Source organism: Dermacentor andersoni, chromosome 4 (assembly GCF_023375885.2).
Source record: "Dermacentor andersoni chromosome 4, qqDerAnde1_hic_scaffold, whole genome shotgun sequence".
Lineage (NCBI taxonomy): Eukaryota > Metazoa > Arthropoda > Arachnida > Ixodida > Ixodidae > Dermacentor > Dermacentor andersoni.
Window position 1 is genome coordinate 4,295,330 of NC_092817.1, and position 15,426 is coordinate 4,310,755.

The 15,426-nt window shown below is 49.0% G+C and overlaps 1 protein-coding gene across 1 annotated transcript; it reads left to right on the forward strand.

The window, feature by feature from the left end:
• The first annotated feature begins 849 nt into the window (after positions 1–849).
• Positions 850–13,347, forward strand: LOC129386085 (uncharacterized). The gene is made up of 3 exons (XM_055073328.2): positions 850–1,337; positions 1,860–2,109; positions 11,693–13,347. The coding sequence occupies exon 3, from the start codon at positions 11,738–11,740 to the stop codon at positions 12,815–12,817; it is 1,080 nt and encodes a 359-aa protein (XP_054929303.1). The 5' UTR covers positions 850–1,337; positions 1,860–2,109; positions 11,693–11,737; the 3' UTR covers positions 12,818–13,347.
• Positions 13,348–15,426: the final 2,079 nt, after the last annotated feature.

Genomic DNA, 15,426 nt, shown 5'->3' on the forward strand with positions numbered 1-15,426 from the left:
GCAATATGCATGTATCAATATCAATTGCGATAAGGGCTTATCATTATTCCAAAGCTATTCGAAAAGTATTCCATTTTCGATTCGAGTCACTTCGGGCACTATTCTAATCGTATTCGATTTGGACTCTAAAACCGCTATTCCCACACCCCTACTTGGTGTATCTGCGAATAACAGAGTTGAATCTATAGGAAGCCGTATTTAGTGATGGTCCTTCTCCTTTTCTTGCGCATACGAGCGGAACGCGTGATGAAACCCGACCCCGCGGCGACTGATTAGGGTCACAGCGCTAAGGTGTGGCGGACAAGGAGGAAAGAAAAGGACGAGCTTCATCTTGGAGAACCTGTGTTCTGATGCAGAAGGTGAGCGTTCTGACACACCAGGTTTCAGCAACAATGGGGAAAACAAGTGGATCGAGAGGATAAAACTACCGAGAAAGGAAATTTAGGCGTGCATATTTTTGGGCTAGTTCATTTCATACATTTATTCAGATCATAGTGCTTAGGTGACGCGGAGAACGACGATCAAACGGGGTCCAAACCAAATAGTCCAGAAGTCTGTACTCCAAGTGACACATTTTCCCTTTATTCGACACATGTGGAGCTCGCTTCACAAACGAAGTGAAAAATATATTGCCCTAACTTGAACAAATGATGTGGGGTGCAAGTGTTTAAACAGCAACAAAGAAACTGGTTTCACAATATTTACAGCAGTACGCCAATTGCGCAGATCACACCCTTTCTGTTCTCCAGTTTTTATGGAAACAATCGTGCTTTTCCCCGTAAATATTGTTACGGGAAGAAAGGACGCTTGACAATATATTTACAGGATATATACATCGGGCAGGAGACAGGCACACCAGATGGAGCCCGTGCACGCAACTATCGGGGATCGTCGTCTTCGTCAGTCCTCTCATCATTCCCCGCGTTTGCATGAATACGCTAGAAGCGCATCGTATTATCTTGCCGTATCGCATTCCGCTGATGCACCTCCGTTTACATGTATGCGCATCTCACTGGCTGGCAAGCTAGCGCTATCTAGTGTCACATTTGAAACTGAGCGCCCTACTTCCGGTAAACATGCTTCCGCTATCCCGCGCCAACAATCCGAAAACGATACCATACGTACCGAATGAGCTATGTCCTTCAGCGCGTTTCTGCCTCTGCACGTCCTCCTTCTCTTTTCTGCGTGGATGAATTTACGTGCAGTTCGGTTTGCATTAGCACTTATCCGCTACCAAAAGTGCTGCCGGAAAATACGGCTGCTGCACACTCAAGCTTTGCAACTTGGCGCCAGTGCCACAACGGCGTCGACTGTCAGGGGATTGGCCCTGAGGCAAGGTAAGAAAAATGGGCTGATTATACGGACCACTCTCGTTTACGCGAATTGCGTGTTCTCTAAAAGAAATGACATATCATGAGTTGCAAATATGATTGTTTTGTAACCTGCAACTACCATGATCGGTTTGATTCACTGAAAAGAAAGCGAACGTTATTTTGCAAAAAAGAATGGTTTGTCACACTTATACGGTGCTGTGAAAACAGCACTTTTGTTAACGATCTACTGGCATCGCTCCTCCATCTATGTCTACCGCATGTACTGCAACATGGCATTAATATTTTTTTAATTATTATTACTTTGCCAAGTACTAGCCGCGTTCTGTAGGACGTGATGTTTCGTTAACACGTCTCGCTATTAATAAACTGTAAGAAAACGTTAGCGCTCTGTGCGTGCTTTTATATGTCCTATAAGCTGTGGCTGTGCTTAACAAAAAATGGAATATGAAGTAACAATTCACACTGTGCTTCCATGTAGGAATGCTTGCAGTGTTTCCGCTAATTTAATTGTGCGTTATTTTACAGATAGTTTATCGAAGGAGCGGCGCAAGCGGGCTTTCTGGGCAAGAACAAGATATGGTGAATGGTGGCGTAGCATCGTCTTAGAAGAATTCACGGACAGTGACTGGAGCGACAATTTGCGCATCAGCCGAGATTCATTCTATGAGTTTGTCTCTCTCATGGGAGATTACATGTCACCAAAATCTGGCTGAATGAAAGCGCCCTTCCCCCTGGAAAAGAGTGGCCGTTGCATCGTACAAGCTAGCTAGTTGCTGTAAGTACAAGAATGTTGCAAACCAATTTGGCGTGCACAAAAGTACTGTAAAAGAGTTTTTTTTTTTTTACATGTTCTGTCGTGTACTTACCAAGTATTACTTGAAGACATTCATAATGTTACCATCAGTACAAGAAGCCACAGCTGTAGCCAGAAGCTTTGAGCTCAGGTGCCACTTGCCTCAAATTTTCGAGATGATTGATGGGATTCATATTCGAATAACTGCCCGAAAAGGGCTACAGAGACTTCGTAAACAGGAAGGGCTGGAAATCGTACAATGTACAAGCCGTTGTGGATGGCAGAGGCCTCTAAGTGTATTTTAGCTATTCTTTCTAAACCTACGTAAGAAAAAGTTCTCTACCGCAGACTCAGCTAGCTAACAGCGCACTTGGTTAGAAAACAAGCTCTGATCGACAGCGGCCCGCGAATGTGCCACTGTGGACCAGAAACACGCAACGCAAAGTAAGGCACAGTCCTACATTTGCCCCAAGTGGCTCACACGCAAAAAGGGTGCCTCGCGAACTTGGGGGAGCAAACACACACAACCTTTCTCTTTGAAACGCAACTTTACTCGCTCTATGACACAGGTTACTGTACACCGTTGCGGTCGTAAGACGCGGGGCTCGAGGCGGCTTGCCTGAGGTCAGCGGCTCGAACCGGGGGTGGCGGCGAAGCTGCAGGCATGCAGCCCGCCGCTTGCGGGACTATCTCCTCAATGTCATCGAGGGACCTCGCTTTCTGAGAAAAACGGGACCTGGTGGTGACGGGGCCGTGTTCGTTGCTTGCACTCGACCATCCGGGCGATCTCGTCCCGAGAGAGTCTCATCAATCTGACTTGCTTCCGCACTCGCTGTCCGACGCCAATTTAAATTGTTTTACCTGGCTTGCGTGGGCGCTCGTGGCGTCGTCTGGCCGTGTTGATGCCTTTGATATTCGTAGGTTCGAGATGCTGTGTGTGGCTGCAGGCAGCACCTCTGTAACAATGTACGGGCCTCTGTGTTTAGGTTCCGTCTTAGTGAGCCGTCCTGTGTCCTTAACTGTTTGTGGCCATGGGGGGTGCTGTAGTCGATCACCATCTTTGTATGCGCCATATGGCGCATACAAAGAAACGATATCGTTTCTTCCGCGCGAAAACAGTGTTGTTCTACTCGGAAGTACTAATACAGATCAATCCATTAAGTAACAACTTATCTGTAATCTCATTCAATGCCCGCCTCTGGTAGTAAGAGCTACAGTATGGGGGCTAGGGAACCGGCTTGCTTCGAGGGAGCTCGACAATTTTCTTGTCAGTGATGCCGGTGAACTCCAGTTCTTCGATTTGCACTGTGCAGCATTTATTATGCTTGTTAAGCAACACGCGGGGCTCTGTTTTCTCCGCTCCACAGAAGATCGAGCCAACATCAATATCGCCTCGGCTTATTAATTGCAGAGCATGGGCTTCCTCATTCGCGGTCAGTAAAACTTGCTCTGGCATGTTGCAAGGAGCGGGTGGACGCATGAATATTTCACCTTGCTTGATGTGCAACTTGACGTTGCTGTAGTTCGCAACCGGGTCACTGAAAACGTCAGGTTCATCAAGAGAAAGCCTTCCCAACAGAAACAGAATCGTCCAAGGGGCAGCCTCAACGCTTTCGCGATACTTGACATCTCTCGGTCATTCCAAGTCTGTGAAAATACCTGTCAACTCTTGTTCTTGCCTTTGGCTCAGCAAATGGGTACACCCACTTCCACGGACCAGGAGCAGATCGGGCAAGTCGATCACGTCAGTGCCAATGATGACGCCCGGCCCGACAAAGGCGTCATCGCTGATTATCTAGAAGTGGACGGCCGGATGTTCAACATCGTCGACGCGCATCTTTAAGAGGAAGCTTTAGCTCGGGTGCTCCTATCTAAATACATGTAAAAGGAGACTTCGTTTTTCTCGGCCACCACTGCACCAAATTTGACGGGGTTTGCTGCATTGAAAAGAAAAACTTAAAATCTAGTGACTGTTGGTTTCGAATTTCCGATTTAGCTTGTCATTTTTAATGAAAAATTGGCAAAAATCTCAAATTTTCAGAAAACGAAACTATCAAGTTTACAACTCCGTAACCCAGCAAGAAAAAATGATATCGCAATTCAGTGAATTGTATCTGATAGCACATTTAAAGCGGACAAAATTGATATGTTATACATGATCCTAAAAAAATGTGTCAATGTGTTATTACAACTTTTGCAAAACCTTTGTAAATAACGTAACAAATTCACGTAAGATGTAAAATTACATATCAAATTTGTCCGCTTTGAATGATCTAATGGATGCCGTTTACAGAATCGCGATATCTGTTTTTGATGCAGAGCTATTAGTAAACTTCGCGCTTCTATTTTTTTCAAACTTCTGAATTTTTGAAAATCTTTGTAACAAAATTCAAGCCCTAAATCAAAATTCCGCTTCCTACAGTCACTAGAATTTAACTTTCTCTCTCAAATGCAACAAATTTCATTAAAATCGGTCCAGGGGTTATCTCAGAAAAACGTTTTTGCGTTTTTACATGTATTTGAATAGGCCGCGTCGGAGTTGGGCCCGAGCTAAAGCTTCCTCTTAAGTCTAGTTCGCCGAGGGATGATTGCTGTTCACCGAGTCCGCGAATGGCCGCCCCGGTAGGCGCAATAAGCTTCCTGTTAAGCTGCGCGGCATTGTGGTGGAGGTGGAACGATCCCCGTCCTCGCCACGGAGCTCCGAAGCAGCCGCACAATCGTCTTCTCGGCCATGGCTTCCGATGGAACCACCCCGTCGCCACCTACACCTGCGGTGCCAACCACAACGTACGTTACGGATCTTAGCCTCCGTGATCCTGGAACATTCTCCGCCCAAGATGACGTTGACGTCGACGACTGGCTCAGCATGTATGAGCGTATTAGCCAAAGCCACCACTGGGACCCTACCATCATGCTTGCCAATGTGATCTTTTATCTGGACGGGACACCGCGTGTCTGGTTTCACACCCATGAGATCGAGCTCTCCAGCTGGGACATATTCAAAGAGTGGCTTCGCGACCAATTTGGCAACCCCTCAGGTCGCCAACAGGCTTCGCGAAAAGAGCGTGTCACCCGTGTCCAGTCGTCGACCGAATCGTACGTCTCCTACATACAGGAAATGTTCGCGCTTTGCCAGAAATTCGACGAGCACATCACCTAGGCTGACAAGGTAGGCTATATCCTTAAAGGCAACGCAGATGACGCCTTTAATTTGCTCGTCTATATGACGTTTCTACCGTCGACGCCATCGTCAAAGAATGTCGCCGCTTCGAGGTAGCCAAAAGCCGCCACGTCGTCCCGTAGTTTTCCCGGCTTCCAAATATCCCTACCACGTCCTCTTCCTCCGCTCTTACCGCTCCACCACCATATCAAGACAACGTCATAGGTATCGTTGGCCATGAGATTGAAGCAGCGAGTCCGGCCTCCCTTCATCCACGACCCCCTGACGGTACCTTTGACCAAGCGGCCCGCTCTATTTCCGTTATTCAAGTGCTGTATGAAATTGCAAACCATGGCATCCCTACCGCCTTCTCTGTCTCCCGACCTGATTCCGCACGCATTCCCATGTCCACAAATTGGAATGACCAGTATTTCGATCCCAGACCACGCAATCCTGCTGCATGGCGAACACCAGATGACCAACCGATCTGCTTCCACTGCCACCGCGTAGGTCATGTATCCCGTCACTGCCGTATCACCTGGATACCGCTGTACCTGCACCTCGCCCATACGCCGACGCTCGCCGTTATTCACGCTGGCCGCTTTTCCTCACCAAGCCGACGGACGGAAAACTAGGCCATGCAGCTCTTGGAGGTAGTGCTGCATCACGTTCATCCTGTCCCAATCTTCCGTTGATCCTCCTCACCGACAAGAACCTAATTGAAGTAGACGTAGATGGTGTTACGTTGACAGCATTAATTGATACTGGAGCCCAAGTGTCCATAATGAGTGCTAACCTATGTCGTCGCCTCAAACAAGTTCTTACGCCTGCCATCACTCGAGCCGCATGCGTCACCAATGGCGCCACTGTTGCAGTCAGGGGTATGTGCAGTGCCCGCATAGTAATTGCTGGCCGCGAAGTTCCAGTCCTGTTCGCCGTGCTTACCAGTTTCCCTCATGACCTAATCTTCGGGCTCGACTTTCTGACGACGCATTCTGCCCTCATCGGCTATTCCACCGGCACGCTGTGCCTCGAGCTTCCTCTCCTTTTAGACGTTCGCTCCCGAACAACCGAACACCCTCTGCACTGCAGCGTTTGTTCGCTTAACTCCGAAAGCCCTAACCACTGAGCCCCAAATTGGCCTCAACGGCAACCGTGCCTGATGGCGACTATGTCGTCGCAACTATTCGTGATATGCTCCTGGCGCGCGACATCTCTGTGCCACACTCCATCGTAACCCTTGCCGCTAGTCGGATGTGTCTTCCCGTTGTCAATTTTGGCTTGACGAAGCAAGTGCTACCTGAAGGCATAGTGGTGCCCACGCTCCGGTCAGTGACAGACGAGCACGGCTCTGCTTTTGCAGCCGACGCGTCTACAGATCCTCCTGATTACCCGCACGATGCCTTGAACCTCGACGGCCCATTACGTCCCATAGTCGCTCCGGACCTCGCACCTGACCAAGAAGCCGCCCTATATCGCCTTTTCCTTTCGCACCGCGACATATTTGACACTGACAATTGACCACTTGGTCAGACGTCCCTTGTAAAGCATCGGATAAAGATTGCTGATGCTGTTCCCATTCACCACTGACCGTATCGCGTGTCCACGGCAGAGCGCAAGCTATTCAGCAGGAAGTAAACAAGATGCTCGCCAGAGGCATTGTTGAGCCCTCGTCGAGTCCTTGGGCGTCGCCGGTCGTGCTCGTCAAAAAGGAAGATGGCACGCGGCGTTTCTGCTTTGGTTACCGCCACTTAAACCGAATTAATAAAAACGACGTTCACCCATTCCCACGAATCAACGACGCTCTTGATTGTCTTCACGCTGCGCCATACTTTTCGTCCAGCCAGCTTCGATCTGGTTATTGGGACATTTCCGTCGATGAGCAAGGTCACGAAAAGACCGCTTTCTTCACTCCAGATGGCCTCTACCAATTCAAGGTTAAACCGTTCGGTTTATGCAATGCCTTCGCCACGTTCGAACGGATGATCGACTCTCTGCCTCAAGGTTTCAAATGGTCGACTTGCCTTTGTTATCTCGACGACTTCCTTGTGTTTTCTCCTACATTTCAGACGTACCTTGAGCGCGTCGCAGCTATCCTCGACGTCTTCTGCAAGGCTTGGCTCCAATTAACTTCATCAAAGTGCCACTTCGGGCGCAGACAGATTACAGTGCTAGGCCATCTCGTCGATGCTTCCGGAGTACAACCCTACCCGGAGAAGGTTCGAGCAGTAACGGCTTTTCTTGTACCTCAGTCTGTCAAAGACGTGCGGAGTATTGTGGGGCTCTGTTCTTATTTCAGGCGGTTCGTGAAACACTTCGCAGCAATTGCTCGACCACTCACTGAACTTCTGAAGAAATGCGTACCTTTTACGTGGGGTTCCCCTCAGGCTGCCGCGTTTTCACGCCTTATCACAATTCTCACCAATATAAAGGTCTTGGCCCACTTTGACCCATCCGCACCTACAGAGGTCCGAACCGCTGCAAGTGGTTATGGAATCGGCGCCGTCTTATCGCAACGCCAACACGGACGCGACCGCGTTATAGCCTATGCTATCCGGCTCCTGACAACTGCAGAGCGCAACTATTCGATTACCGAGCGCGAATGTCTTGCTCTCGTCTGGGCGGTTTCAAAGTTCCGGCCATATTTATATTCCAAGCCCTTCTGAGTAATCACAGACCATCATGCGCTCTGTTGGCTCTGTGCATCTGTTCATCTCTGTTCAGGATGTTACTGGCCGGTTCGGTCGTTGGGCCCTCCGACTACAAGAATATCGCTACACAGTGACTTACAAGTCGGGACGCCAACACCAGGACGCAGATTGCCTCTCTCGCTACCCAGTCGAAGACGCGACCTCTACGTCTGATACTGACACCGACGCCTGTGTTCTCTGTGTTTTCCACTGCTCCATGTCGTCGACGAGCAGCGCCGTAACCCGTCCTCGAGTACCATCATTGACCCCCTGGAATCGTCACTTGCCGATAGTTCCCTTCACTTATTGACACTTCAAGATGACGTACTTTACCACCACAACGTTCACCCCGACGGCCCTGCATTACTCATTGTGATCCGTAAACACCTTCGCTCGGCTCTTTTCCACGAACTTCAAGACCTCCCCACTGCCGGTCACCTGGATGTGTCACGTACCTACGACCGGATCCGCCGACGCTTCTTTTGGCCAGGCCTTGTTCACTCCGTTCGGAGCTGCGTGTGAGAAATCCCAGCAACGCAAGACACCATGGACGCTCCCTGCTGAGTACCTTCAACCGCTCGACATTCCCGCGGAACCATTCTTTCGGGTTGGTTTGGACTTACTTGGCCCTTTTCCTCCTTCTACCTCTGGCAACACGTGGATCACTCTGGCCACGGTTTATGCCACGTGCTACGCCATCACCCGAGCGCTACCTACAAGCTGTACCGGTTTTCTTCAAGGCGACGTGATTTGATTACATGGAGCTCCGCGACAATTTCTTAACGACCGTGGCCGGACATTCCTATCAAAAGTTAACGCGGTCATCCTGCCGTCCTGTGCCACGAGGCACATGCTATCCACGTCATACCATCCGCAAACAAATGGCCTCACGGAGCGTCTCAATCGCACTCTCACAGACATGCTCGCGAAATATGTCTCTGGAAACCACACTGACTGGGTCCTCGCTCTACCGTTTGTCACATTTGCTTATAATTCCTCGCGCCGTGACAAAGCTGGTTATTCCCCATTTTTCCTTTTGATCGGCCAAGAACCACCATTGCCCCTCGACACAACCCTCCCTGTTCACGCGGCACCGACTAGTGAATATGCACTTGACGCCATCGCCCGCTGTGCCCACCCAAGGGAAATTTCCCGTGACCGCCTTCTGAAATCCCAAGATGAGTCAAAGGCGCTTGTTCGACCGGCGACATCGAGACGTGCACTTCCCACCTGGTTCTTTGGTGCTTCTATGGTCTTTGTCGCGTCAGGTCGGCCTGTCAGAAAAACTGCCGTCTCGTTACACAGGCCCATACCGAGTGCTTCGTGCCGTGACTCCCGAAACCTACGAGATTGCACGACTGAAGCAGTATCACCCTCCCAGTGATGACATCTAGACGCTCCTGGACGTCGCTTCTGCCGCCGGGGGATTACGCTACACGCGTGTGGTATTTGATTGTTTGAACGAGGCGTAGGGCGCCATCACTCGAGAAAAGAGGGGGGAGAACGAACTGGGCTCGCGCTATAAATCTAACCGGTCAGCGCTGCAAGCGTCGTTGTAAGTATGACCTATAAATAGTTGCTCGTCTTACTGACTCGTCCTTCACGTAACAATATTTTATCTTTTGGTGCGAGCACTCTTGGTCGAACCCGAAAGAAGATTTCTCTGGTTGTGCATGAGTACGTTATTGCTACAGGCAGACTGACATGTTAAACGCCTTTTCTTAATTCTTAGCATTACATCGAGTTTTCTTTATAATCAAGCAGCTTCGTCATAAATTGGCACGATCACTTCAAGTATTTATCAGTTTATAATATTGTGAGTGCAGCACATGCCTGAGTTTCATTACAAATGTGACACGTGCCTGACTTATTATTAATTCAGTGTAGGTAGTACAGGCCACTAGGTAAACGGGAAGCAAGAGGTTTCAGTATGTTTACCTTGCAGACCTTTGCCAATCCTCCCTGGTGAGTACGTGCCATACATTAAAGACGACCACAATAACCACAAATGAGGTGCTGGTCTTCACTTTGGGAGAATGCTGCCGTGTTGTGCAGGTATTCCCGTAAGTACCGCTTTCATTGCCAGCCTCGCAGTTGTATAAGGTCATGACAATATGGCAGGGAGAGGCCTTCCTCTTGCAGATGACATAAAATGGGCTGATGATGATGTGCAAAAGGCAAACTTCATTGCGTCAATGGAACGGTAAGCGCTAGGTGTAGTGTTGGAGGCACGATTATTCATGGCAGCATGGATTACGAATTAAATACGGGTAGGTACTATTTTATAGGTGGTTAGAGTTGGTGTGAAGCGTATAGCAAGTAAGCAGTTGCGTAAGGCAGCGTAACTAATCGGTGCCAAGGGAAAGGGATCGCAGTCGAAGGAGGCCCCACGACTGAGTCCACTGATGCGATATCGCTGTGTCAGCTGCACCGTTTGTCCGTCTAAGAATGTTGCTACGTTATTGTATAGCCTATGCTGCTGCTGACGATGAACATCGCTCATTCTTTTGTCTTAAGGTCTTGTTGGTGGTCTTTTTGGTAGTAAATAGGAATAACCTTGCGCGAGGCAGAACAGTGGTGTCCTTGCGTGTATTACTCTCGAGGGCGCCTGGTCCTTCCTGCATAATGTTCTTATGGCTGTGTGACCATGCCGTATGGGCGACGGGAGGTTCAGTGCAGCAGCAGTTCTCAGTGCCATTGAACATGGCCAATTTCAGGTTACCATAATAACGCATCCCGTACGTATCTCTCGATGCCAACCCTGCCCCATGGAATGTGAGGAGCCAGGCGATCAAGGTCGTCTCATCTGTGCACGTTGCCGCGAAAACCGGTGCAGCGTCGTTTGCGTTGGTTGGAAAACTGGGCAGGGCGGCGCTGTAGTGACGTTCGCCGCCGACGTCCGAAAGCGGGGTGCATAGACCCTTATCGTTTCCATGCTGCGATGTTTTCGACGACTGGGATGCTACCGAGATAAGGGGTCAAGGTGTCTGCCAGTAGTCTACCAGGGGAAAGCCCGGAAACCGGCGCCTCACGCATGGCGCGACGTCACGACGGCCGCTGGAAAGGCCGCTCTGATGCCGGTGGCGCTGGCGTCGCTTGCCCGCCTGAGGTCAACAACCGAGCTGCTCATCGCGCTTGCCAAATCAGGCACGGAGCGCGGCCAGCGGTTGATTCGAAGACGCACCCGGATAAAATCGATTAGCTGTTCATCAGGGGTTCCTTCTGAAGCTTCTCAAAGGGCCATGTAGTAACCGAAGGGTCTAGAAAATAGCATTGCGGACCTCGCTGGCGCGTTCGCAGTGTTCTGCACACGTGACACAGTCCGCAATGCGCGTCACGTCGCGGCTGCGCCGTCGTTGTTCGCTTTCTTCGGCGCTGCTGACAAAAAATTAGGTGGACGAAACATTCTTAAAACGCGTATTTCTTTTGCTGTGCCCAGATAAGCACAGTCAGAGGGGGAGTCGTAACATTACGAGGAAATTTTTCTACGACATAGCGAAATCCTGCTACACGTTGAAACCAAACTTATTTTTCCTTTCAGCGCACATGTTTGCTTCAGCATAAAAAAATTTTAACTTAAAAACAGGTATAAAAATGCTTCATTCATCGTTTTAAATAAATACCCTTGGTGTTAAATAGCATAAAATTTATATTTGTTGGTTTTGTGTTTTCACAAATTATTTCCTTCTCACTTCTTTTTTTTTTTTTTTGCAAGCAATATTTCCAGTTCGCCCAAAGCATTCCGTGCGAGTTTTCCGCCATGGAGCCCAGCGAGGTGACATCGGAATGCGATCCTTTGTTGCCGAACGAGCCTCCTGTCGCCTGGATGTCCCTACCACCAAGGAACCTCGACAAGAACAAGAGTGGCCAGATCCTGAACAGCGATTCACGCAACGTGATCCTCCCCTGCAACACGTATTGGCGTAACGGGGAGCCTGAACACAGCGTGGAGGCCACGACCAAGTTTGTCGCCGAGATGCTCGGTGTCAGCGAAAGCACAGTGTTCAAGGTGAGGAGGGAGGTCAAAGCGTCGCATATTTCGGGTGGCAAACGGTCGACGCCTTCGCGAAAGCGCCCACGAAATGCGAAGAAAAGAAGACGTAGCACGAAGTATGACAGCTTCACGTTGTGCGCGCTGAGGTCATGTGTGCACGATTTCTTTCGCCGCAACGGGATACCGACGGTCGAGAAGATACCTAACGAGTTCTCGAAGCGTATGGATCTCCCATCACTGAGGTGGTGTACTGTGTGTCGCCCGCTTGTCGAGATCGGATTCAAGCACGAGAAGAGGAGCCGCAATTGTCTGCTTATCGACCGGGATGACATCGCTGAATGGCGGAATCGCTACCTTCGTGACGTGGAGCGCTACCGGGCGGAAGGCCGAAAGATCTTTTACCTGGACGAGCCATGGGGGACGGCGGGACACACTCGGTCGATCGTGTGGACGAACGACCGAGTGCAGACGCCTATACGCTCGGACGAAGCGCGGACGCCTGTACGCTCGAGCAAATGGCCTGTCGACGGTATGAAACAACCTTCTGGAAAAGGCCAGCGCCTGATTGTGACGCACAACGGCAGCGAGGAGGGCTTCGTCGACGGCTGCTTAGATGTATTCCGAGGCCAAAAAACGGGCGACTACCACGAAGAAATGGACGGTAATCTCTTCGAGGGATGGTTTAATGGCGTTCTGCAGAAGTTGCCTGCTGGTAGCGTCATTGTTTTGGACAATGCACCTTACCGTTCCCGGGAGACGAGAAATTACCGACGACAGCTGGAAGAAGGAAAAAATACAGGAGTGACTCAAAAGCAAAAACATCACCTACAGCCAAAGGGTGGTTAAAATGCAGCTGCTTGAGTTGGTAGCATCCGGAAAGCCACGCTTTCTGAGCTACATCTAGACAAAGCAGCTGAAAGGGCCGGTTGCATTGTACTCAGGCTCCCACCACACCACTGCGAATTTTATCCTATTGAGCTCGTGTGGGCAAAGGTCAAAAATGGCATCGCTGCGGACAACAGAGTCTTCAAGCTGTCCACGGTCAAAGATGTCATGACGGGAAAATTCAAGCACGTAACGGCGGAAGACTGGAGGAAGAACATTCACCACGTGATGGACCTGGAGGCAAAGTTCAGGCTTGATACGTCTGGAAGTGACCACGTCGAACCCATCATCATCCAACTGGTTGAAGATGACACTGAAGAAAGCGACTCCGACTGCGAGCTGTCCGACATTGAGGCACTCGATGAAGCATAACAGCTTCTTATTAACGGAAGAACAGCCTTTATTAGGGCTACGAAAATTTTGGTGGTGGGTTCACAGCAGCCAAGCATTCTCCCGTGACCTCTCAAATAAATAAGCAGTTCATTTGGTGACATATTTCTTTTATGGAAGCTCAATTCTGAAAAAGCAACGTCCTGCACAAATCGTGCTCAATATAAGTATTGACATGGAAACGTGCTGAAATGCTGGAAAATCTTAATGCAAATACAATTATTAACCCTGAATAACTATGTGGGGCCCAAAATGCTCATTCGGGCAGCCACTGTCCAGCTTCACACGAAAAAGCAGCAGTCAACGTGAAATTGACAGCCACTCTTAGCAACACGTGCGCCAAAGCACATTCATGTGGTTGCATTATTTATTTTGGTTATCCGGATCACGCAAATAATGTGGATAAAAGAACAGTTATAAAACATCATTGGCTTAGTGAGACCCAAATTGCGCACTACACAGGGCACCCATTCTCGAATTGACGGGCCCTATGGTGAAGTAGGAGCAGCCGAGGCGAAATTGACCGCCAATCTTGGCAGCCTGCGTGTCGAAAGGAAAACAATACCAGTCGTGTCGGAGCCATCGTCAAGTTTACATGCCCCTAAAGGCCAATACATGCAGCCGAGTAATAACAAAAACATACCGTCGGCTCGGTTTACTCCACTGCACAGTCATTTCATTTCATCAAGCTGCTTTAACAAATAAGAGCAATGCAGAGCAAAATGCCCCAGGCGGTCTGCGTCCAGGTAGTTGGGCTGTCCCTACTGTTTTTTCCAGCCTGTGGAAATGAATAATGCAAATGTCAAAAGGCCCAAAATACTCTATTGGGCAGCCACCTACGAGCATGAGCATGATGGGCCCTGTGATGTAATAAGAGTAGTCGGGGCACGCTTGAAAGGCACCTTTAGCAGTCTGGATTTAAAAGTGCAGTCATGCCTAGGCATTGTAGGTCAAACAGCAGCAGTCAATGCGAAATTGACAGCCACTGTTGGCAGTTTGCATGCCAAACCATGATTATTTGGTTGCATTATTTTGGTTATCTGGCTCAGGCAAGTAATGCGAATAAGAGAACAATTATCATTCATCATTAGCTTAGTGAGGCCCAGAAAGCTCATTTGGGCAACCACCGTCGAACTTGGTGGGCCCTTTGGTGAAATAGAAGCAGTTGGGGGCACGCTTGGAAGGCACAATTAGCAGTCTGCACGTCAAAGCGCAGTCATGCCATCGTCACTTTTGGTGAAACGGCAGCAATCAACGCGGAAATGACAGCCACTGTTGGTAGCTTGCATGCAAAAGCGCATTCATGTGGTGGCATTGTTTATTTTGGTTATCTGGCCCAGGCAACTAATGCGAATAAGAGAACAATTATCAAACATCATTAGCTTAGCGAGGCCCAGAAAACTCATTTGGGTAGCTCTTAATAGCAGTAGTCGAGGACACGCTTCAAAGGCACCGTTGGCAGTCTGCACATCAAATCACAGTCATGCCGCAGCCATTGTTGTAATTGTTTATCTGACCGGGCAAGTAACACAAATGTAAGCACAATTTTTCACCCTGAATAGCTCTCCTAGCATTGTTTGTACTAAGAAATGCTGAGTAAAGTTGAATGTGTTTTATTGAGGCAATTAGTTCTTTCACAAGTCATCGGCATAGCGATCGACGGCCAGGTTAAGACAATGACATTGTTTGAAGTTATAGATGGTGAAAGTTGCAAAAGCTCTCCGTCCACTACTTTGCTGGGCTCCATTCATTGAAAAATGTCTTTGCAACGACGAAAGCGTCAGACAGGAAATGACGCCCCACTGCACAATGTTATTCGTGTTGAAATTTTTTACCATCATATGTGGTGGGCAGAGAAACCGTCTGTTTACTAAGACTGAAAGCATGAAAAATGCAACAGCATAGCATGGTGTTGTTTCATAATATGCAGCCTTTCATGCACACTTCTGGCGAGCTGGCACAAGCACTGATGCATAAACATGAACAGAGGTAAGAGACAAAGTTACTATGCAGCCCACATGACGCTTTTAGAAAAAAGTATCTGTCAACCTTTCTGTTTTTATAGGCGATCGAAAATTTGTTTTGAGCAAGTTGGTTAATCACATTGCGGCAACAACACAAGAAGCGAGGACAGAAAACACAGCGAGTAGGCAGATTCAGAAGACGAGGTAGACCAGTGA

Coding starts and splice junctions, on each gene's coding strand:
- LOC129386085 (XM_055073328.2), top strand. CDS start 11,738: ATGGAGCCCAGCGAGGTGACATCGGAATGCGATCCTTTGTTGCCGAAC.